Below are 25,049 nucleotides of genomic sequence, written 5' to 3' on the forward strand. Positions count from 1 at the left end.
GCATCTGTTGTGCAGTCAAGTATGAAGATCAAGGCACCCTCCGCACAACAGACGCCTTTCAGCCCCTTCTCTTGGTCAAGGCCCTCACAGAATGCAGCAATTACAAAAGTGTTATCGACAGGTACCTGAGGGAAGCGGCCAAAGAGCTATGAAATAAAGAGGATACCACTGTCCATAGGGCCGCTAAGACCGCTGCCTTCGTGCTCATCTGCACTGAGGAATACCACCGTGAGCTGGATGAGATCCTGGTGGATAGCAGCAAATTTCAAAGAAGGCTTCGCTCAGGGGCACTACAGTAATCCCCTAACAGCCAATCAAAATTCAGCTCCCCTCCCACCAGTGATCGGAGACCCTATAAATACCGACTGATGAGCCCATTCTGTCCAGACCAACCCACCTTGCCTTGAGGATAAACCGAGGATACGATAAGAAATGTCGGCAATGCCCTTTGAAAACTACAAAGATTCTCTACCAATCGAGAATGACATCATGGTTTTCAATACCATTACTGAAAACCTGAAAATCCACAGTTATATTACACCATGTTTAACTTTTGCCTGCCTGTACCAGAATAAAAGTGGCTATATTCAGAAATACTGCCTTTCCCCTTTATCTAGATTATGTAAATCTAGCCAGCTATTAACAGATATCAGCCTTGAAGAAAAGAGAATATTCATAAGAATTAAAAAGATCTTGTATGAAGTCACTTCCACTGATGCTCCCATTCTTTTTACTAGAAACTGCTTAAAAGAGGGTCTACTCCATTCATACATTTTCTATTAATTATTAATTATTCTTATTCTTCTTATTCTTATTATTCCTATTATTATTATTATAATAAGCAATGCACTGAGGAAGCACTCTTAATTCTCACAGTGCTGGCCAGAAGGTTTTGTCCTTGATAAACTATATTTAGATCCTGTTAATACATAATTATTATTACTTTAACCAAGCCACTGAGTTAACATTCTTAATTCTCACAGAGCAGGCCTGTTTTGTCCTTGATAAACTATACTGTATTTAACACCTTGTTAAATACTGTATATTGCAACTCCTTAAAAGTTTAATGAATGGATAAAAAGAAAACTAGAAATAGGCTGACAAGATTTCACAAACTTACTTCCAGTACTAAATATAAGTTACTTATTGAAAGTTTGACAATCATCAAAAATGTTTGAATGTAGGTGTTGATCTGCATTCTCAACATTCCTGGATTGGATTATGTGGCTTATTTTCATCAAATAATCATAGTTCAGATCTAATGTGATCAACTGGAAGACGGTATGCTACTTAAATGTAGAATATACTTAAATGTAATGTTCTTTTGGGAATGATGAACACCCCTAACCTTTAGTTTAATACATTTCAGTTTGTTTTTGTTCAATGAATTATTCCACGTCTGCCATTTACTACTGATTACGTTTCAAGGAGACTAACAAAATTGCTGACAGAACAAGTATATTGGATTTAGTCATAATGACTGTAGCTCTGGCTGCTTTATCAGCATCCTCATTTCCTTTAATGCCAGTCTGAGCAAGGACCCAACATATTTCAACATTTGTAACAGCTTCATATAATTTGTAGAATAAAAACTTAATTTGGTAAATAAGAATATTTAGGACAATTATGAAGGGCTCCTAAAATACCTCTGGTCATTGAAAAAATAATTTTTGTTTTCACAGCAGAAATTTACAGGTAAAGAAAATTGGCCTGTTTCATTAGACAATATTGCTGCAAATCCAAATACATAATGAAAAGATTAGGATCCATCTGTATAAATTTCAAAATGTGGGCCTTTTTAGCCAATTCTAAAAACCTTTATTGAATATCCTTGTTCCCAAATATATGAAAGATTCAACGTCATTAATATTATCTCCCCCTCGTGTTACTTCATCCCTTTGTGGATACTCTGGCCTTACTTCTGTTTTTCTTATATCTATACCCCAAGTCCCATTTATCTTGATATATTCAGCATTCTATTGAACAAGCTTGTAAATCTTGTTTTGCTAATTAAAGCAACATTTTTAAATTCCATACAATGCTGCAAAATATCTACCATAAGGAGTTTATGCTTCTCAAATCTCTTGCTTTCATTCAGGATCTCGTCAGAAGTGTTCCATTTCAAAGTATAGTACAGGCAGTCCTCGTTTACTTGGCGGCAATGGTTAATGGTGTTTCGGTGTTATGGCGCTTAGCTAGCGATGTTGTAAACCATATTTTTAGCACCGGTAAGCAGTTTATCGGCGTCAGTAAGCGGTTTATCAGTGCCGATAACTGGATAACGGCGCCGTTAATCAGTTTTCTGCCATTATCATCAGCGATTTTCGGTTAACAGCTCTCAGCCAGGAACAGAAGCCCTGCCAGTAACCGGGGACTGCCTACTAGCTTTTTGTCTTTGAAATTTGTAAATATATGTAATTTTCTTTTTAATTCCCTTTACAGTATATCCTTTCCTCAATTGTCTAATCTTTTTATATTGTAAGTTATTCTGTCCTTGCCAATCCCTCTTGGGAAATTTTCATTACTTCTCCAGTAATTTCAGTAATGAGTGTAATACCTGCAGGTATACACATTTTACACTTAACATCCTCTGTCCATTTATTTATGCATAGCAACTTCGAATCACTGGTTTTCTGAAATTACTCTCTTTACACATTCACAGTTAATACTTAATTTTTATGAATTAACAGATTTTTATTTTGCTCACTTAATGGTGATAATTGCCTTCTGCCTTTGAATACATTTCTTTTCTAATTTTTTTCCTTTCTTTGAGTGAATTTCTGTTCAGTGGGATGCTGTTTCTCTTCCAGCTACTCTTCTGCTACCCTCCGAGGAAGGTTATATTTGTGTGTGCTTAATGAACTACCTAGGATTTTCCAAGAGTATTCTTTTTGTGTTCACTATGGTATCTTTTTTATTTTGCTGATAATCTGTGAATTTTCTTGCTTTGCTCACATTAGTGGTTCGTTTTCACCATGTTTATCTTTATATCTAAAAAAATTTATTTTTGACAAATTTTCATACAATTTTACCAAGGGATCTTAATAAACCTAACTAATAAGCTAAAATAGTAATATTCACTGCAGTGCTATATTAGGTAAAGATTTTGACGACAATGACAATTTAGCTTATGAAAAACATTTTCCTAACTTCCAACACCAATTAATACTCTAGAAAAGATAATATATATATATATATTCACTGAAAGTAGCTTCAGAAGATAGTCACATCTCAAGACTAAAAGAGCTCTCCTGAAGGATCTATTCTAATATGAAATTGACTACAAAAGAATACGATGAGGTTGAAGCAGTGTGAAAAATGGATAAAAGGTACCAGATAAAAAGCAATGTACCTTAGAGTCACAAGATTATTCTACATTGCCTTAAATACAATTTACAGTGTGTCATACAAGGCACCCTGTAAACCCTAAACTTTGGTGGTGCAAGGTAACCTTATTACTTTTTTTCATTCCTTCACAGACAACATCCCACACCATTAGTGTTTGTCAAATAATTACCATATTCTTGGATGCAATAAAAAACCAAAAGGACAGAAGGCAACACAACTAGATAACCCAAAGACCACTATAAAGCCCTTCTTACAGGATGCCAAACAATGCATTGTACACTGTAGCAATAGAAGAGATGAAGATTAAAGACCTTACTCATATGGGGAGGGGTCCCATTATGCAGTTTACTTACAGTTCGTTGATACGACCGCTTAACTGAGTCAGCATGCAAAAGGGTAAAGGACACATCCTGATCGTATTTGATGCACGTGTGTACATACTCATACTCTCCCAGGGCAGTTTCTCCAGACAAATAATCGTCAATGCCACGCACCTATAAATACAAACAAAAATTAAAAACTGAAGGGACAACAAGCCTAAGTTATAACATTAAAAATTATGCTATCGACACATACTGATGAGAGCTGAGTAGATTCTTTTAAGGTTTCTGTAGCTTGTAATGTAAAGACTAAAATATGGATTTTATTTATTTCACTGCTCATGAATTTATGAAATGTTTAAGACAATAAAGCAACAAATTTCAAGTACAGCAGTAGTACAGATTTTTCAAATATTTACAAACCTTTCATAAAAAAAAAAATCGGTCTTATCAAACGTAAAAATAATACCAAACACTCTTAGCACAGTACTTTTCTCTTCATGCCTTTTGCAGAATAACAATTTCTTAGATATGCCACAGAAAAGTACAAATAACTAAGAATACTAATACTTCACTAACAGGATGGCACATATTTCTATTATTAAAACGGGAAATCCAGTACACCATTTTGAGAACTTAAAACTTGGGGGGATCTTCATTTCCAGTTTCAAAAAGTACATTATAGAGAACAAGTAACAATTATAGACTCTCCTTGAGATGAACCAACAGATCTATTCTTAAGAGGTGAAAATTACAGCAGGAGAAATTTGTAGTAGCTGGCCAGTCAGGTAAATAAAAAGAGTAAAAGAATCAGTTGATAAGTACAAGCAATGCAGTTTTAAGTGAAAAACTATGCTGTCAAGCACCTCTCAGTATTGCCTATTTGTATAATGCACTCATACTTGCCTTCTTGTGTAATGTACTAAGTATAAACCTAAGCAGTATCCCCATTAATCAAATTCTGCAATGGCTAATGCAAATTTGAAAGAAAAATTCTTTGCATCCAGAAAACCTCCTAAGGCATTCTGCATTTTAAACAAACGCCAAGGGATTCTAGCCTCCACGACATCACTTCACAGGCATACACTGCCAAAGACACCATGTTTTACTACAATCACAGTCCTCCTGGATTGTGAAATGATTAATGAGTACAGCTTTCAAAGGCACCGTCTAAACTTGTTCCTACAGTACCTGCATCATACATCAGTTTTGACAAAATAAGTAAAAAAGTTTCCATTTCAACTGTTCAACTGGAGAGCTTTTTATATTCAAGAGGCAATATGATCAAATAAAAAAAACTGCACTGCACTAACATCTTGGGTGCCTATACAGCTAATATGGATTGATAAAAGTTGAACATTTTGACAAGTAATAATTTCAATTTTCTAAACAATATTAAAGTGGTCAACGCCACACTGAATCTGCAATCTTGCATCTCCAAGCAATAATCCCTTCATCTTTTCACAAACTTACTTTTCCTTCATGCTATGAAGCTGGTTAAAATGTCTTGAGAACTCAATTACAGTGATATCCTAATTCACAAATATTTTCAACTCTGCTAAGAAATATGAACACATACAAGCTGGCTCTAATAATCTACTACCAAAGTACTGGTAAAAGAAATGAAATTTCATTAACATTAGCATGAAACTATGCACTACACCAAAACTGATAATACTGTGAAGTGAATACAAGATATAAAGACTTTAAACACTATGTCATTCTTTAATATTAAGCATTACATTTGTATATTTAAGGTCATTACAAATATAAAAAATTGTCAAAAACTGGAATGATTTATCATGGAAATTATGAAAATATATATGTGAAGGGAAACTTAAGTTACAGAGCAGTATAACATACTAGTTACATATTCGAAACATTCTACAAGCACACTCATAAAACATGCTTCAAAACAAAGAAATGAATAATTGTCAAGTGTACAACCTGTGTATCTTGCCTAAACCGATAAGTATTTCAAAATATAAATCTGGATGGGACAAAAAAACACAACATGGAAGAAAGCATGAGTAACAATCTTCTTAAAACATTTGAAAAGTCTTATTCCATTAATATGTTTTCTCCTTTTTCTCTTTGAACACTAAAGTCGATATCGAAAAAATTTCTCAAACTTTTCCCCCCCGCCAAGATTCTTGAAAATAAGGCCCCATACATTCTACAATGCTACAGATTTTATCAAGGTTATAAGAAATTTCTAAGTACAGCTTTCTCAAAGTACCTGCTACGCCAAAAACTATAAATACATCAGGCAATATACAGCTTGTCACCCCAGGGTATAAATATAGTTTTAACACATTTTCAAAAGGAAAACGGGTTAAAAAATCAATTTCTTAAATCTGTAGAAAGTGACAATGCAAACGTTCCTACTTGTATTTAACAAATAGCTTGGATTTAGCTCTCTGATCTGGTTAAAATTTTTCCATAACCAGAGAAAATGCTTAGCTTTGCCTATGTAGGAAATGCCTTCTTATTTTCCACTGAAAAGCACTGAAGGCCACTACACTGGTCAGTTCATGCAAAATTACATCCGCGATGACTCCTCAGTAATCCCTTAAAAGCACCGAGTTTCAATTCTGTCTTTAAGACGACAAAATTATTGTCTAATAATTTAACCTTATTAAACTACTTTATTACACAACACTAATACACAAAATTATAAATAACCAGCCTGTACAAAAGGTTTATACTGATAATTTGTGTCACTTTACACATAATTGGTCAGGATCTTCTTACTCTTCTTGGGTCTACAGGAGCCCAGCTGACACTGTTATAAACTAATCTCCTAGACGTGTTAAAGAAACGCCTCAGCCACCTCCATCTCCCTTTTATCTTATCTCATCTACATATAGAACGTCTATAATTTCTCGTGGTATCATTCCTAAATATCTTGCTATACCTCTGAATACTTTATTTCAAAATCTACAGAATCTTTTAGATATAGTTTAATTGCCATACCATGATGCACATATTATTTAAGTCCAAATAACAATACAGATCATAATAAACTTATGTAAAAATCTTACTTTTGCATGCAATTTGTTTATATAATTTCCAAATCTTACTCAGCCTGCCCACTGTTTGATTTGCCTTTTTTAGTCTTTACTAAATTCCAACTCACTTTTCCTAAATACTGTATTTGAAAGATCCGACCACATTAATCCTTTTTCCTTGAATGTTGTTTTGTCCTAATTATATATTCTGCCCTCATTACTAATTTTCTTAGATTTATTCTGAGTTTTTTCTAGATATATAAGGCATTCTACTGAGCAAGCTTATTCATTACTAATTTTCTTAGATTTGATCTGAGTTTTTTCTAGATATATAAGGCATTCTACTGAGCAAGCTTTGTAAATCTTGTGTTTTGAGGGTTAAAAAGCATCATCGGCATATTCTAAGACTTTCTACTGTTACTCCAGTCTAAACCTTCTCTCCCATCTCAATCCACTTTTTTCACTGTTAAATATATAAAAAGAGCAAAAACAATGGTGAAATAACATTCCTTTGTATCACCTATTTAATTAATACTTAAATGAATTTTATCAGTCACAAATACATTCAATTTACCTTAAAGTTTGAAGAATGCATTGCTCTAGAGTTTTATTAATTCCACAGAAATTTAACCATACCATCAAGCTCAAAACTTCTCATACAGCTAGCCTTAAGGATCGAGCCATCAATACAACATTTTGAAAATTGCATTATTACATTTCAGGTACTATTATTTGAACAAGCACAGAGGTATCATTACTTGAAAATCATCAATGTTTTGGTACCTTAAGAAGTAAGTGTCTGACCTCTACAATCTACCAACAAGCTAGCAGTGTCTAAAACTTGCTATTATGCCTTCAAGGTCTCATAATGGATTCGGACAGCGAACTTCAATTGATATTTTCTATGCCCTTACAAGTCTCCAACTACAAGGTAAATGACAAGAGCAGCTTGCACAGACCTTGCTACCATGCCCCTGAGCTTTCACAGGAGGGGATTAGGAAAACTTGAAAAAGCAATCTTCACGAATAAAAAGGAAAAGGCAAAATTAAGGGTCGTATTAATTAAAATATCTACCTTAAGGACATAATCAGCTGATTCACCCTCAAGCTCCAGGGTACAGACTGTGTGCATCACGACGTGTTCCACACTGGAATTTACTGAAAATGAAAATGGGTAAAAAATGGAACAAATTCTCTCAAAGCTGAAAAACAAAACACAAATTCTTGAGACAAATAAAGATGACTTCAAACAATGACCAAATAACTAGAATATGCTAAAGACTCCCAACTGACTAGTTCTGTATTCATAATAAAACAGCGAGTCCTGTATACCCATAATGGTAGTGTAAAAAGCTTGATGCATGGGCTATTCAAAATCCAGAAATGATGAACCTCTAATGAAGATAATTGCGTACTTAGAAAAAACAGAATTTAGGCAAGTGTCATAGCACAAAATGAATAAATACATAAATGCAAGTATGTGCCAACATGCACACAAACACGTTTTCATTCACTCAAATCTACACAAAATCTTACAGTGAGGAATGAGCCTCTTATATCTTTATGGTGGGAAAAAATGTTAAAGCTTGTAAAATTTATCTTGGAAAAGAAACATTCAGAAAACAAAGGAAAAAGAGCTTACAATTACAAGTGAAAGCAAGAGTCTTATCCCCATAGTAGACTTTGAGCTTAACACTTAGATTTGGGTCTTCGGATCCCTCGATGCAGGAGCTATGCAGTAACCCAGGATTTCCTACATGGTCATCCCAAGTATATTCAACTGTAAAAAAACAAAATGAGCAACACTCAAGTTAAAAGTAATGTTTCCAAACAGAGGGAGGAAGTGTAACTGAGATTTTTTATGCTTAATGGATGATTTGCCTAGCTAATCTTTTGACTACAACATCTTTAAAGTGACAAATTAATATATCCAACACAAAACTTAAGCATATAGAACAAGATACTCAAGTGTAAACCTGCTTTTAAGTAAGCTTAAAATTTTATCTATGTTCATAAGCCAGGTTTTTTTCTGTAAGGGGTTACTCCACTATTAAGTTCCCTCTATGTTCTCCAGTCTAGTGCACTTTCTACCTAAATTTCCATCTGGCTCAAGTCTTCATCTATGACTGACCACCTCCATGATCTTTTGGGCTTGCCTTGCTGGTTGGCATTCTATTTGATCTATTTTTCCAACTCTGCCTACTCCTCTCCTTCCCATGAAGTGTCCAGACTATTTCATCTTCTGAAAACTCAAGCCACTTTCTAGCCTTTGAACACCACAACCTATTCCTTCAGTTGTGATACCATCTCCCAACTTGATCAAGTTACAGAAACACTGAACTGACATCATACATCAATTTAAATTCAGACAGCATCCCCTCACTACTAAACAGGTTATGACAATTATATGTATCTTTCCTTGCTAATACAGTAGTTTCATTTAAATGCCTTTTTAGCTGACATACACTACAAGCACAAGCATCAATGATTACTGGCCATAAATCACGTCAGTTACCCAAAGAAACACTCACAATCTGGTTGTGTATTATTTCCTGGCTAAATGAACCAATAACTGTTTCACCACAACTCCACACATCCTATACTGACTGATCTCCACAGATATGGAAATTCCAGTAACACTATCTTGTATTAATGATGTTTCTGCTGCACAAGCCCAGCAAAGAATTTAACACCTGTTTCATACTTTCTGTGGGACTGTAGCTAAGTAAAATTTCACTAACCTTCTCATGCACACTTTTTATGGAGTTGTTTTGCATAGTCTGCAGTGCTCCATTTTTTCTTTTCAACCTGTTAATTTTTGTTTAATACTTTACTTTTTGTGTGTTTTGCTTTAATTTAAATTTGCTTGGTTTTTGTAACTTTGCAGTTGTGAACCAGTATATGGGGCTTTATCTACAGGGTTTCTAGGAGAATTCTTTATTTATAATTCCTTGCAAGTTTTCTTTTACAAGGCATTTCACTTTGCTAATTGTGCTAGTCCATTTGGTTTTCTTCTCCCTGCTGGGCTGAGTGTCTTGTACACACTGATGCAGTTCTTTCCAACTTGTTATTGCATAGTTTGTGAGGATTAGTGATGGTGCTATTCAACTCTGGATATTCAATTTTATATTTCCTGATTACCTTAAGGTCTCTCTAACTTTGAGAGTTAGGCTTAAATAAATTTGATTAATTTTTTGATTGGTTAATTCTGCTAAGTCACTCAGTTTTCCTTTTAACAGTGAGCCATCCTCAGTGAATGAGGGCCAAGGAGTGTTTTGGCAGAAAAAGGTCCTATTACTGCGCATATATTGTCCCACCAAGCTTTGGTATACTTGTCAGAGGCTGTCCAAAAAACCGTCTCCTCTTCATGTCTTTGCTTGACATATACCTTCAACTCCTGGGTTTGTGCCATGGCCCACCAGCTATGATGATTACCAAGACTGAGGTCAATACTCAACAGCCCCAAAATGTCATATTTCTGAATCCAGCTCAGATGGGACATTCTCAATCTGAGGAACCAGCTAGCAGAGACAAGCAGTAAGCACAACACACAGCACTGTTTTCTTGCAGCATAGCATGGATCATAGTCCTATCTCATTGCTGCTACTAGGAATACTGCACGAGGGATGGCCATGCCTCCAGACATCGTACCCCAGCCAGCTTCACGCTGAGAAAACTAGGCACAGCAACTGACAGTCGCTGTGCCTGTGCAAAACTTTTAGGTTTTGCAATGACAAACTTGCAAAACCTAAAAGTTAATCTTAGCAGATATACTGGCTAAGTTATCTCAAAAATAAATATATAAACAAGCTTGCATCACTTTCTTCTAAGAAAGTGATCCAAGTCCTAATTTTGGCATAAAACTTATATATTGTCCCCTTACAAAAATAACATTTCTATAATAAAATAAAGTTTTCTATATACTTACCCAGTAATTGCTTAACTAAGAGTGTCTAACTCAACGGCAGCTTTAATTTTGAAATTCGCAGTAGCAATAGTCTTTTGTTTATGTAGGTGACTAACCCCACCCACTTTTGGGGTGAAAGGGAGAAACAACTAAGCCAAGAGCTTCACTTTTGTTTATGCTTTAAAGTCCATGTGAGGGGAGGAGGGTGGGCTCCATTCGTAATTACTGGTTAAGTATATATAAAACTTTATTTTATTATAAAAATGTCATTTTTATATAAATAACTTACCCTGTAATTACTTAGCTGGATCCACATTGAAGGGGGTGGGATTCATGGACATCTTGTACTCTAACATTAAAAATGATGAAATGAGAACAAAATAAATAGCCTTAGAACTGAAAAAATGCTTGTTGTTTCTTACCTAGTGAGAGAGCTACGCAGGTAGATACTGCCTCTGGTTGGCGTTCATCTCAACCTAGTAGTGGCGTGGCGGTATAGCCAGGGTCGCCTCTACTGAAGTGAGTAACTTCGTAGCGGAGTACTCCAATTGCTAACAAAGTATGAAGTAAACTTTGCAACGAAGGAATCTCCGAGCATTAACAAAGTCAACAATAAAAAGCCCCTGCCCAAGGTGCAGTACAATAAAAAAAAAGAGAAAGTTACTTACACCAAACATAAAAACCACATATATAAATAACCACCACCCTACACAGAAAAAACTGGTGGGCACTCTAAGTACCTTGTACCCCCCCAGGTTCCCCACGAACTCAACACCTTGTCAAGGCGAAGAAAAATGTAGGAAGTGTTGCTTCCCACGTTCCCTTCCCAAACACTACACCAGCCACGGACAATGGTCCAAGTGTACTGCAATCTTCGTACGTCGTCTCCACATCTCGCAAATAATGCATAGCAAAAACGGATCTGCATTTCCAGAATGTAGTCTGTAAGATCGAAGTGAGAGAGAGATTATGCTTAAAAGCAACCGATGTAGCCACAGCTCTCACGTTGTGTGCTCTAACCTCAAGTCCAGGCAGAACGTTCTCTCCGATTTGAGTGTGCACTTCGAGGATCAGGTTTCTAACGAAAAAAAGATGCAGTGTTTTCAGAAATAGGTCTGCCCAGGTTCTTAACAGAACACCAAAGATTCCTTGCTGGGCCTCTAATCTTCTCTGCCCTCTTGATGTAATGTCTAAGTGCTCTTACTGGGCACAGACTTCTCTCCTCTTCCTCTGGACCCAGGATGTTCAATAAACCTCTAAAAGCAAAGGAATGAGGCCATGGCTGTGAAGGATTCTCGTTTTTTGCCAAGAAGCCAAGGGTAAGGGAAAAGTCCTCGTCACCTTGAGAAAAACCTATCCTGTCTATTGCATGCAGTTCGCTCACTCTTCTCGCAGTGGCTAGCACAACCAGAAAAAGTCTTCTTAGTCGGATCCTTCAATGATGATGAACTCATGGGTTTGAATCTTGAGCCAGAGAGCCACTTGAGGATTACATCTAATGACCAAGGGCACACCTCCTCCTTGTCAACCTTGGATGTGTTGAAAGACTTAATAAGATCTGAGGTATCCTGGTTGGAAGAAATGTCTAAACCTCTGTGTCTAAAGAGTGAGCTAAGCATAGCTCTATATCCTTTTATCGTAGATGAAGAAAGGCCCCTGGTGTATCTCAAGTAAAGAAGAAAGTCTGCCACTTGAGTTATAGTGGTTTTAGAAGAAATGTTATTCTTCTTACACCAAAGTCTAAATATTGCCCACTTAGCCCTGGTAGACTTTATTAGTAGAATGTCGTCTACATTTAGAAATAGCTTCTGCCATAGCTCTTGAAAAGCCTTTCGCTCGCAAGAGTCTGCACAGTCGAAACCCCGTCAGGGCCAGAGTGGATGTGTCCTGATAAAATTTCCTGTCATGGGGTTGTCTGAGCAGACTTGGGATTGTTGGAAGAAGGCGTGGGAAGTCTACTAGCAGTTCGAGAAGCCCTGGGAACCACTCTTTCCTCGGCCAGAAGGGAGCTATCAGTGTCATCCTGGTGCTATGATGCGATTGGAGCTTCTTCAGAGCTTCCCTCACCATCCCGAACGGAGGGAAGGCATACACATCCAGTCCTGACCAATTTTGCATCATCGCATCTGTCGCCCAGGCTTGTGGGTCCGGAAACGGTGAGCAGAAAAGGGGAAGACGGTGGTTTTTCGGTGTCGCAAACAAATCCACCATTAGTTCTCCTCACACCTTCCACAGGCCAGAGCATACTCGACAGTCCAGGGTCCACTCTGTTGGGTGAATTGGTTTCGACGACTGAGTTCGTCTGCCAATACGTTGCACTTCCCCTGAATAAACCACGTTAACAGCTGGGTTCGGTTCTGCTCTGCCCAAAGAAAGAGACTCCTGGCAGTCTCGCAAAGGGAGAATGAGTGAGTTCCCCCTTGGAGTCTTACATAATCTAAGGCTGTTGTGTTGTCCTGTCTGCATGCACCATAATTACTTTGTCACATACTTCCCTTGCAAAATGTTGCAGTCCCAAACGGATGGCTTTCAGTTCTTTGATTTTATATGCAGAACCTTCTCCTGTTGGGACCAAACTCCCGAAACTTCCTCTCTCTCCAGGAGAGCTCCCCAACCTCCCTTGGGCCTCCAGTATGCCTCCTCCCGGGGCTGGGGGAGTATGGCAGTGACCTTTGCCTAGGAGCGTCGGTGGGACAGGTAGCCACCTCCTCCACAAACACATCAATAGAACACTTTGCACTAAATTTGTCCATGAGGACATGCATTGAATCACCCAACAGTACCACTGTGTTTGCAAGAAAATCAAACTTATCGAATTTCAATTCGAGACTGGTGTAGCGATCCGGGTCGGGAACGAGGGAACCAGGACCGGAGATCGGTGGTGCAGGAGGAGAGCACGAAGTAGGAGGAATTACTTTGGCAGGAGAAGGGAGAGAAGAAATATTAACCTCACTAGATTCCTGGGTCACATCTACAGTAGCTAATTTAACCCCAGCTCTAGCAGCTGCTTTTCTCTTACGATCCCTTTCTAACTTTGATGATTGAGAAGTTAAAGTCTTCTAATTTCTTTCATCCCATTCACAGCATTCCTCACAAGTCAAGTCAATTGAGCAAATTTGTCCTCTGCATGTCATACTTAGGGTGTGTGAATCGTAACATGCCTTGGTCAAATGAGTACTGAAACCTCTGCTACAATACCTAATACTCGATGCCCTAGAATCTGACAATCTCTGGCTAACAGAGTAAAAAAATTAAGTCAATCTCCTAAGAGAACAATAGTCAAAATCAGGAAAAGTACTATATACATCAGTCAAGCAATACAAATCCCAAGGCTACCGAGCCAAAATACATCACCAAAAGGTAAGAATTTCAAGCCGAAAACCAAAATTAAGCTGCTTCCCAACACTGTGTTGCTGTTAAGCCAGCAGAAACAAAAGTGAAGCTCTTGGCTTAGCTGTTTCTCACTTTCACCCCGAAAGTGGGCAGGGTTAGTCACCTACATAAACAAAAGACTATCACTACCGTGACTTTCAAAATTGAAGCCGCCGTCGAGTTAGAAACTCTTAGCTAAGTAATTACTGGGTAAGTTACTTGTATAAAACTTATATATCATCCCTTTACCTATCTCCATATGCACCAAGCATGAATAAGTCCTAAAACAATTTGGCTTACTATAAATTACCAAATACCAACACTTATAGGATAAAAAGATGAATGAATTCCTAGCCATTAATTGCATCGCGCAGCACTGGTAGCAATGAAACAAAATAAAATCACTACCACCAACTCCAATGCCATGTGATGCAAAGGGCCTCTGTGAAATTTTCCCAATCTTGTTTTTCTTGTGCTTACACTTCCTCAAAGCTCAAATCATCTACAGCTTCATGTCTCATGATTTTCATCTAAGTTTTATAGAGCTTATAAAAAAAAAATCCTCCTCCTCATCACATTCCCACATGAAATGATAAAGGGCCTCTGTGAAATTCTGCTACTCATCTCCTGCCTGTGATTTATCATCCACAAATCATAATCCATGCATTTATATACTAACATTTCATTTGGAAAAAACTTTGAAAAAAATTTAGTTTTACTACAAAATAATTCAACATATATCATGTACGGTTTATTTTCTCACAAGCACATCATACCTCTTCGTTTTTTAATACAGTCCCAGAAGGCTCGAGCTTCGTCGTCTGCATTTAACGCTGGGATTTTTCTAAGAAGAATTTGACCTGAACTGGATTTCCCATCAAACAGAACAGCAGATCGTTTCTGTAATGGAAAAAAAAAATTTAATAAAGCAAGTGTAAAACATTTAATTTATAACTAACACTTCACAACCAAAGCAAAGGCAAAGGCTTGAAATGATTCAAGTACAAAAGTGAAATAAGGTTTGTTTGAATTCTTCTAATACACATTTTCATCCATGAAGCTACATCTACAGATATGATTAACCATATCCACTATAGGTACTGTCATGATGCAGCTGGCTACTGCTGTGCTTACCACATTGTCACTCTGTGCTATTACTGCTTGGTTTGGCCAACAATTCTGGCTGCTTTGAAATTCATTAGTCTGAGCCTAAGTTTTGTTAAGTACAGAAATAACATGAACACCTCAGTTTCCAAGGATCAACCATAACAAAAGTTATGTTTGGTACAGCTGCAGCAATCTGTTCCACTGCATCAGGAAGTTAACAGGACCAAGTAAAATTTCCTAAAATCCTCTGACACAAGTATCATCTCAAAACACACACACACACACACACACACACACACACACACACACACACACACACACACACACACACACACACACACACACACACACACACACACACACACACACACACACACACACACACACACACACACACACACACACACACACACACAGAGAGAGAGAGAGAGAGAGAGAGAGAGAGAGAGAGAGAGAGAGAGAGAGAGAGAGAGAGAGAGAGAGAGAGAGAGAATCTTTCATGCAAATTAAACTAATAAATTTCAAAGCAAAATTAGGAGAACCTTAGCTTTTCTGTAATTTGTTTGAAAATTCACCAAATCAGAGATACCCAAAACCCCACCCCACAATAAGGTAAGCTATCAACAGACATTGGATGGGACCCTGGTAAAGCTTAATTTTTCATTTGATTTCCCACAACATGGACACTTGGTGCTCTTTCTCATTAGCCACAGGGAGGGAGGAGGGTGCAAGGGACATTCACAGTAATGCATGCAAAGCATGCTGTAAGCAATAACCCCCTTTATGGGACACAAACTGTATTAAATCTAATATGTACAGTATAGCATACTTCCTTCTCAGCTTGATCTTGCATCCTTTGGAAACCATGTTCCATGTAGGACCTGAAGTCAATATCTATGTTGACAATAAGAGTATCGGTGTCATTTCTTGTACTTTACACAAAATTCAAAAAGTACATCTATAAGAAGCAACAACCGTCAAATTATAACTGCTATGAACACCTAAATTGTTTTAACACAACTGAGATCAAGAAAAACTCAATTTCTAGAAAGCACTGGTACAAAATCACAAACATTTCAGAACAGAAAATAATGACAACACGATGCCACATTGCTGTCAGGCATATTTTAATAAATTCATTGCTTGGCAAGCTTGCCAACACACCAAATTTTATCAATAAAACACCATCATATAATGAAAGTCATCTTTGCAACACAGAAGATCTTCTAAAACTGATTACTCCACGACAATAACGCATTAGACAATGCTACTACCGCAACTACAAGCTAAGCCTTGCTTACTAAGAAGCTCCCAATATTCCTACCACAACCACTACTAGTACGAAAACTAATACAGTATTAGTGCAATGTGTGGATTGTGTGCGAGTGCCTAAATAAACAAGTATGCATGCAGAAATATTTTTTCCAGAAATAAACCTTATCCAAAATCTGTAATTGTACACTACAAATCTGCCAGAGAAACATTTACAGGTCACACGTGAACTAACATACTATGACCCAATAACATATCCTTTCATCTGATGTTACACCATTAGCCTCCTACAGAATACAAATGGTGTCTCCACAATGGAAGGTACGCATACAATGCATAATTAATAAGTCCATCCGGATGAACAGCAACGTTACTCTGAACGAATATAGAGGAGAAAGTGACGTAATGGGCTTAAGAGGCAATAAGACAATAACTCAAGTACAATGACATTTATCATTAAGAAAAACATCACATACTCTACCCACAATGTAAACTGCAATACACCTCTCCAAAAGTTAACACAAAAGACTACAGTATTTAAATCAGTAAAATGACCATGTACAGTAATATCATGCTGGACTGCTACAAAGTAACCTTCCCTTATACAACGCAACCTATCACTATAAACTTGGCATCTAAGCTACAACCACCTGTACAGCAACTAACATGTGTTGTCTTATGATGTAAGAGGATTTTCAAAGTCCACCAATTTGCAAGAGGTTAAAAAAATTTAAAACTGGAAAAAAATTAAATTCTAGTTCACCTAGGGAAGTTGAGTTCAAACTGCCCTATAATTTGTTCAGTTTTAAGGATAATCACTTCTTGTTAATATAGAAAGCTTCCACAGACCAGAATGCCCAGACATGAAAGAGCAACCTAGAAGTTAAGGACAAAATCAAGATATACTTCAGCACTTACAAACATAAAAAGCAGAAACCATGAACATTAAATCAAACTTTTAGGGCACTCCAAAGTATACGTAAAACAACAGCAAAGTTACAGAGCACCATTTATGATCTGCAAAGCAAGTAGCATTCATTAGCCCTTGCAGCAAAGAAACTAAACGCACTTAAGGAAGTTCCCTGTTAAATAGTTTGTGGTTTTCCCCTTCAATTTTTTACCTCAACCACTCTCAGCTATTAAAAGATAAAGAGTTTGCAAACTGCCAAAATGACATTTTATAATAAAATAAGATTTTATATCATACTTACCTGTTGTTTACATATAGCTGTAATTCTCGATCTCGACAGAAAATTCAAAACTGGCGGTCCCGCTAATATATGGTCAGGTGATACGACTACCCCGCCCTCTACCGGGTACCTGGATCCATTTCCATCAACAACTAATCATATTTTCTATGTCCCCTTGTCCCTTGCGGGAGGCGGGTGGGAATGTTTTATATGTAAACAACAGGTAAGTATGATATAAAATCTTATTTTATTATAAAAATGTCATTTTTATACATGAACTTACCTGTTGTTTACATATAGCTGATTGCCACATTGAGGCGGTGGGCATGGACAGCTGTAAGTGTTAAATGGAAAAAACCTGAGATCATCAGGCTAAGAAAAAACGTCTTAACTTTGGATCCTTACCTGCTAAGGAAGCTGTTTTCTCGGTTACTGCCTCTGTAACCTGCTATCCTTAGTGCAACTGCGGGCCTAGTAGCTCAGACGCAGGTTGCTATATGGAGAAAGGTCTGTTGGCCCAGCCGTCTTCAACACAATCAACCAAAGCATATAATGCCCTGCTCAGGCGCAGTACTCAAAGCATCCACCATCATATCACCCAACCATAAAAACTCACACCAACCTATTAAAATTAGACCTACTAGGCCATCTAACCTCTTAGGCTCTAGTAGTCGACCAAAAGAAAAACTTCTGCACCCAAGGAAACTAAGGAGAGGATCTAGAGCCTCTGGTTTCCTTGCCCATCACCGTGTCAGACGCAATAAAGGGGCCCAACGTGCTGCAGTCTTCATATGTGGTTTGGATCTGTCTCAGATAATGCGAGGCAAAAACAGACGAACATCTCCAATAAGTTGAACTTAGAATGTCCTTTAAAGCCATGTTCTTCTTGAAGGCTAAAGAAGTCGCAATAGCCCTAATTTCATGAGGCCTCACTTTAACTAAGGGGAAATCCACATCCCTTAATTCCTTGTGTGCCTCCTGAATCAGTTCTTTCAAAAGGAAAGCAATCCCATTTTTAGATAGAGGGTTCTTGGGGTTCTTAGTTGAGCACCATAAAAAATCATGAGTTCCTCTTACACTTCTGGTCCTGTCCAGATAGAATTTCAAAGCTCTGACCGGACAGAGAAGTCTCTCCGTTTCTCTTCCACTCAAGGAGGATAGGCTAGAAATGGGAAATTCCCTTGGCCATGGATTACTAGGGTTTTCGTTCTTAGCTAGGAAACCCAAGGTGAAGGAAACTACAGCCTTATCCGCACAAAAACCAACTCTTTTGTCCAGAGCATGAATCTCACTTACTCTCTTTGCCGAGGCCAGTGCCAAGAGAAAGAGAGTTTTCTTAGTTAGATTCCTAACGGAGCAGGAACTCAAAGGCTCAAAAGATTTGGAGGTAAGCCACTTTAGCACCACATCCAAATTCCAATGCGGTACACGAAGAGATTTGCCTTTAGTGGTAGCAAAGGATTTAAGGAGTTCTGCAATATCTTTTGTCTGAGGAAAGGTCTATACCTCTATTCCTGAAAATTGCCGCCAGCATACTCCTATACCCCTTAATCGTGCTGACAGCCAATTTCTTCTCCTTGTGCAGAAACAAAAGAAAATCCGCAACCTGGCTTAGAGTCGTGAGAAGTGGAAGACACTCCAGACTCGGAGCACCACTCCCTGAAGCGCCCCACTTCGCTGATAGACCTTTGTAGACGAGGGCCTGGTTGATCTAGCCATTGCCTGCGCCACTCTTCTAGAGAAGCCTCTCCTCCTGTAGAGTCGCCGAGAGTCTGAACCCTGTCAGATTTAGATCTGACGGGTTCCTGTGGAACTTTCTGCTGTGCAACTGGCACAGAAGGTCTGGTCTGAATGGCAACCTCCTTGGCCAATCCACTACTTTCTCCAGTAGCTCTGGAAACCATGATCTTCCTGGCCACCATGGAGCTATAAGGATCATTGACACACCTTTGTGTGCTCGAAACTTTTTCAGGACTTCTCCCAGTATCCTGAAGGGAGGGAATGCATAAAGGAAGAGACCCGACCAGTCCAGGAGCATGGCATCCACCGCTAATGCTTCTGGGTCTGGAACAGGAGAGCAAAAGAGAGTAGTCTGCGGTTTTCCCTCGTTGCGAACAGGTCTAACATGGGAGTTCCCCAAACCTTCCACAGGCCTTGGCAGACTTTCTGGTGGAGGGTCCATTCCGTCGGAATGACCTGGAGTGACCTGCTGAGGATATCCGCTCTTCACGTTGAGAGCTCCCGGGATGAAGCGAGTTACTAGCTCTATGTTCTTGGTTGCCGCCCACAAAAGCAGGTCTTTTGCGATCTCGAACAGAGAGAAGGAGTGAGTGCCTCCTTGTTTCTTCACGCACGCCAGAGCTGTGGAGTTGTCCGAGTGCACTACTATCTTTTGTTTTCCACCAGAAGCACAAAATGTTCCAAGGCTAGATGAATTGCCTTCAACTCTTTCGCATTTATGTGCCAGTCCCGTTGGGATGAAGACCAATTGCCTGACACTTGAAGATCCCCCAATGTTGCTCCCCAACCCTCGTCTGAAGCGTCCGGAGAACAACATCAGGTCTGGGTTCCTCTGTCTCAGTGACAAACCTCGATCTAGTTTGCTCCTGTCGTTCCACCATGACAGGTCTTGCTTTACTTGAGTGGATAGAGGAAAAACAAACGAATCCGTGTCTTTCTTCCTGTTCCAGATCTGCTGTAGGAAGAACTGAAGAGGTCTCATGTGTAGCCTCCCAGACTGACGAACATCTCTAGCGATGAGAGGGTGCCTAAAAGGCTCATCCATTCCTTGGCAGAACAAGTCTTGGCTGCCATCAGGTATCTCACTTTCAGCAGGCATTTCTCGATCCTTTGAGACGTCGGAAAACCTGAAAAAGAACTGAGTTCATCCGAACTCCCAAATAAGTCAAGTCTTGAGATGGAGAGAGTTGTGACTTTGGAAGATTTACTATGAGACCCAATTCGTCGGTAAGAGAAAGGGTCCTTTGTAGGTCCTTCATGCATTGGCCTTTTGACAGAGACCGGATCAGCCAGTCGTCGAGGTAAAGGGAAATGTGAATTCCCTCTAAGTGAAGCCATTTCGCAATTGGAGCCATCGTCCTTGTGAAAACTTGTGGGGCTGTTGATAGGCCGAAGCAAAGAGCCCTGAATTGAAAAGCCCTGCCTCTGAACACAAACCGTAGGAATTTCCTTGATCTCGGATGGATAGGTACATGAAAGTATGCGTCCTGGAGATCGAGGGACACCATCCAGTCTCCTTCCTTCAGGGAATTGATAACCGACTGTGTGGTTTCCATCTTGAATGGTGTTTGAAGCACAAATTTGTTCAGGGCGCTTACGCCGAGGACTGGTCTCCATCCTCCTGACGATTTTGGAACCAGAAACAGACGGTTGTAGAACCCCGGAGATGAAGGTTCGAGGACTGCTTCTATGGCTCCCTTTTGAAGGAGGGAAGTAACTTCCTCCTCCAACACCACAAGTTTCTCTGAGTCCCTGGATGATACGTTGAAGTCTACTGGCGAAGACTTTAAAGGAGGACTCTCTGAGAAGGGAATGGTGTAGCCTTCTCTCAGAACGTTGATCACCCAGGGTTCTGCTCCCTTGGCCTCCCAAACTTGCCAGAACGACTTTAGTCTGGCTCCGACCGTTGCATGAAGGACCTTGAACTCATCGGTTGGTACCCCTAGCTTTCTGGGGATGAGAAGAGAATTTTCCTCTTCCCCTAGCACGGGAAAAGGGCCGAGAAGGAGTACCCGGAGAAGGCCTAGAGGATACAGGGAAAGAAGGCTTGGGTACTACTGGAGTAGTCGAAAACCTGGGTCTTTTCAAGAATGAGCCAGTAGGTCTTGAGTAGACTTCCGTGAGAGAGCCTCCAAATTTCCCTAACTAACGTGGCGGGAAAAAGGGATTCCTTAAGCAAAGGAGCAAAAGAAGAGCAGATTTCTGGTTCCTGGAGACTCCTCTCGCGACAAACGAAATCCAATGTGCTCTCTTCTTCAAAATGCCGGTAGCAGTCACTGAGGCAATTTCTGACGTTCATTCCGTGATGGCCTTGTCCAGGCAGGCCAAAATAGCATCAAGATCTGTAGCAGTCTTGGGGGGAAGATCACAGACTTTCACTATCCTGCTCAAGGCTCCTATAGACCAGTCAATAAAAGAAAAGATCTCCAAGATCCTATAGGAACTCTTCACCAGATGGTCAATTTCCGAAGACGAGAAGCCGACTTTGGACGAAGAATCCACAAGGCTGGAGAAATCCCCTTGAGAGGAGGCAGAGTCTCCCAAGGAAAAGACTTCCCCAGTCTCATACCACGAACGAGACTTAAAAGACAGTTGAGAGGGGGGAAAACAGAAAGATGTTTTACCCTGAGATCTTTTCTTGCTCAACCATCCTTCTTGCCTTGGAGAGCTCTTTTTCTAAACAGACAGGACCAGCTTCAGAAAGCTAGAGGAAGGAGGTTTAAAATCCTTGGCAAACTGCGTAGTCGGAGACGAAGGGAAGCTGGAGCAAAGTCTTCTTGAAAAAGTTCTTCAAAAAGTTGTAAGAGATGCTTAAAGTTGGACGTAGGAGCAGACGGAACATCATCTACTTCAAACATCGGAAACTGGGAGAGAATCTCTGAAGCAGTTGGAGCACCGCGATAGAAACGTCTCGGGAGCCAAACTTGCGTTATCCTCTTGAGTATCGCCGAGCGTCACCAGGCGCCAAGAGCCCGACCCGCGTCAAGCGTATCCGAAACATGAGCTTGAGAGGAGTCAGGAGCCTTAGAAGATCCGAGAGCCAAAGAGGCGCCAAAAACCACGGTAGCGCTAGAAGCGCAAACATTGTGCGCCTTGGAAACGTGTTTTGGAGAGGCGCCAAGCGCCAAAGTAGCGTCCTGAGTGCGGCCGGTGCGGGCGGAAGTGGCGCCAGGAGCGCGATCGAAGCGGAGCCAGGCACGCGAGCGGAAGCGAGCCAGGCGTCTGGGAAGCGGCGCCAGGTGCGTGAGCGGGAGCAGAGACCGAGCCTCAGTTGCAGAAGGAACCTGAAGTGCTGGAGCTTTAAAACCTTCGAAAAGTCTCAAAATCTTGTCCAATTTGTCCTCTTGCGAAAAGGGGCCAGGAACCGGAGGCATAAAAGCCGACTTGGGATCCAACGGAAAGGAAGCCGCTACTTGCATGCTAACAGGAGGATCCGCGCTCGGTTACGATCCGTGAGAACGTACATCCGGACTGCCTGAAGAAGAAGAGATCTCTGGGCTATCCCAAAAGCTACAAGACGGCAGAGGAGAACGTGCGAAAGTTTCTTGATAGGAACTTGACTTGGAGAGGAAGCTCTGCGTCTCTTCAGCGGCCTACTAGACTCTGACTGCTTCCAACTCCTCCTCGACGAAACAGAAGCACAAGAAGACACTTCCGCATCGCTTTTACTATAGCGAGCTGCAACAGCCTGGGACGCAACAGGACTGTTAGAGGGAGCAACTGCTCGTGAGCAGACCCCACTCGCCTCCCTTCCTTCGGCTTTCGGCATGTCTTCTCCTGAGCCTTGGGAGCCGGACAGAGGCCTCGACCTAGGAGAACGAGGGGGACGAACAGTCACCTCCTCCACAACACTATCACTCGCAACACTTCGATGTCTAGACATCGCACTCACATCCTGGCCAATCTTCTCTATCGCAGAGAAAAGAGCCGAAATCTTACCATCAAATTCTGCCCGAAGGTCTGACACGGTAGTGGGTTCGGAAACAACAGGTTCCGGGGCAGGAATAGGAACAGGAGGGGTAACAGGAACAGAACAAGAGGCAATACTACTCCTACTCTGGGAGGAACTTCTGGCGAAGCCTTACGTGCCCTATCTTTACTTAATTTTGCCTGATATTTAGCCAACTTTTTGCCAATCAAGCACAGACAAAGACGAACATTCATCACATCTATCCAGATTCGTGCACAATTTCCCTCTACAGTTAGAGCAAGAAGAGTGAGGGTCTATGTTAGACCGAGACATTCGAGTTTTACAACCCCCCCCGCAATATCTAATTTGAGATCCTGAATCAGACATAACTAGAAAAAATCTCAACCAAAGCCAAAAAAACAAGCCAGAACCGTCAACAAAAGTGGGTACTTCACCAAAGAAGAAACGAAAAAGCACCGATGAATTTCCTGAAGAGGAGCAGACGACTAGTCGCCGGCCCCGACAGAGAAAATATGATTAGTTGTTGATGGAAATGGATCCAGGTACCCGGTAGAGGGCGGGTAGTCGATCACCTGACCATATATTAGCGGGACCGCCAGTTTTGAATTTTCTGTCGAGATCGAGAATTACAGCTATATGTAAACAACAGGTAAGTTCATGTATAAAAACAAAAAAGACCACAACAGGCAATGAAATCTTCAGAGAGCAACATAAGCAACTGCTTCATTCACTGTCAGAAAAGATATTACACACTCAGGCCAGTAAAACCAAATAAATGGATGATTTTCAATCTCTGTCATCACAACCCTAGAGATCTAGTGCACCTATATAAGGTTTTCAATCACCTAGTTGGTTTAATTATGTATTGTGAGTATCATAATCAGTAATTTCACTGAAAACTAATAAACATAGGGTAGTGTCTTCCCAGGATTAAAAGCAATTATTATTATTTGCATACTAGTAAACAAAATATAAAAACCTGCAATAAATGGTCCTACTAGCATCCCTAATTTGGAATGCAAATGCACAAAAAGATTAAAATCAAATAAGGATAAAGTGTAGAACTGAATACAGCACTGAATTATTCTTAATAACAAAGCTAATAAAACAAAAGCTACTAAAAAATAAAGTAGTGTGGCTGAGTATACCCTCATGGAATGTAACTCAAAACCTGACTCTGGAAGAACATGGTAGTCCACGAAACAATTCAGTTGACAATACCAATCTTGCAGCCTTTATCAAAATAGTAATTTGTGTTAAATTACATTCTGCAAAAAATATTTGTAATCTTTACTAAATTTTTTTTTTTTTTTTACAAATAATGACTGTCCTCAAAACAAGAACAAGCTGCTATAATTATGGAAGACTGCTAAATCCCACTGATAGTCTATAACAAAATTCCTACAGGAAACTGCAGTATACAGCAAGATTATTATTCCTTTAAGCTTCAGTTGATTAAAAGACCTACAATGCAAAAGACGAAAATTTTGCCTAACTTGAAGGAAAGCAAACGTTGAAATATAAGGTACCTTAAGAGTTGGTGGTGTCTAAGGTCTTTTCAACATAAGACAATACAACTAGGTGGTAACTGCGAAGAATGCTAAGGGGTTGAAAATTAAGGCTTGATAATTACAGTGTACTCTACTGTATTCATACCACAGCAACCTTTACCTCCTCATGACTTTTTTACATTGAGTTCCCCATTTATTTGGTAAGAGTTACACAAGAAATGAGTTCTCTCTCCACTCTCCTCTGTGCTCTGTACTTACTGGCTGAACTACCAACAGTTCTAGGTCTTAATCTACTTTCAATTTCCATGGTCTTCCAGGATTTCTTCAGGTCTTGTCATGC

General features: G+C 39.7%; 1 protein-coding gene across 7 annotated transcripts in view; it reads right to left on the minus strand.

The window, feature by feature from the left end:
* Pi3K68D (phosphatidylinositol-4-phosphate 3-kinase catalytic subunit Pi3K68D) overlaps positions 1-25,049 on the minus strand; it is a 91,309-nt gene that overhangs the window by 40,380 nt on the left and 25,880 nt on the right. For all 7 annotated transcript variants that reach the window (XM_067131955.1, XM_067131953.1, XM_067131958.1 and 4 more), the window contains 4 exons: positions 14,735-14,858; positions 8,322-8,459; positions 7,755-7,837; positions 3,702-3,842 (listed from right to left, as the gene is read on the minus strand). In XM_067131955.1, the coding sequence (XP_066988056.1) occupies positions 3,702-3,842; positions 7,755-7,837; positions 8,322-8,459; positions 14,735-14,858 (486 nt within the window). The remainder of the gene's footprint in view (positions 1-3,701; positions 3,843-7,754; positions 7,838-8,321; positions 8,460-14,734; positions 14,859-25,049) is intronic.

This window comes from Macrobrachium rosenbergii, chromosome 30 (assembly GCF_040412425.1).
Source record: "Macrobrachium rosenbergii isolate ZJJX-2024 chromosome 30, ASM4041242v1, whole genome shotgun sequence".
NCBI classification, from domain to species: Eukaryota; Metazoa; Arthropoda; class Malacostraca; order Decapoda; family Palaemonidae; genus Macrobrachium; species Macrobrachium rosenbergii.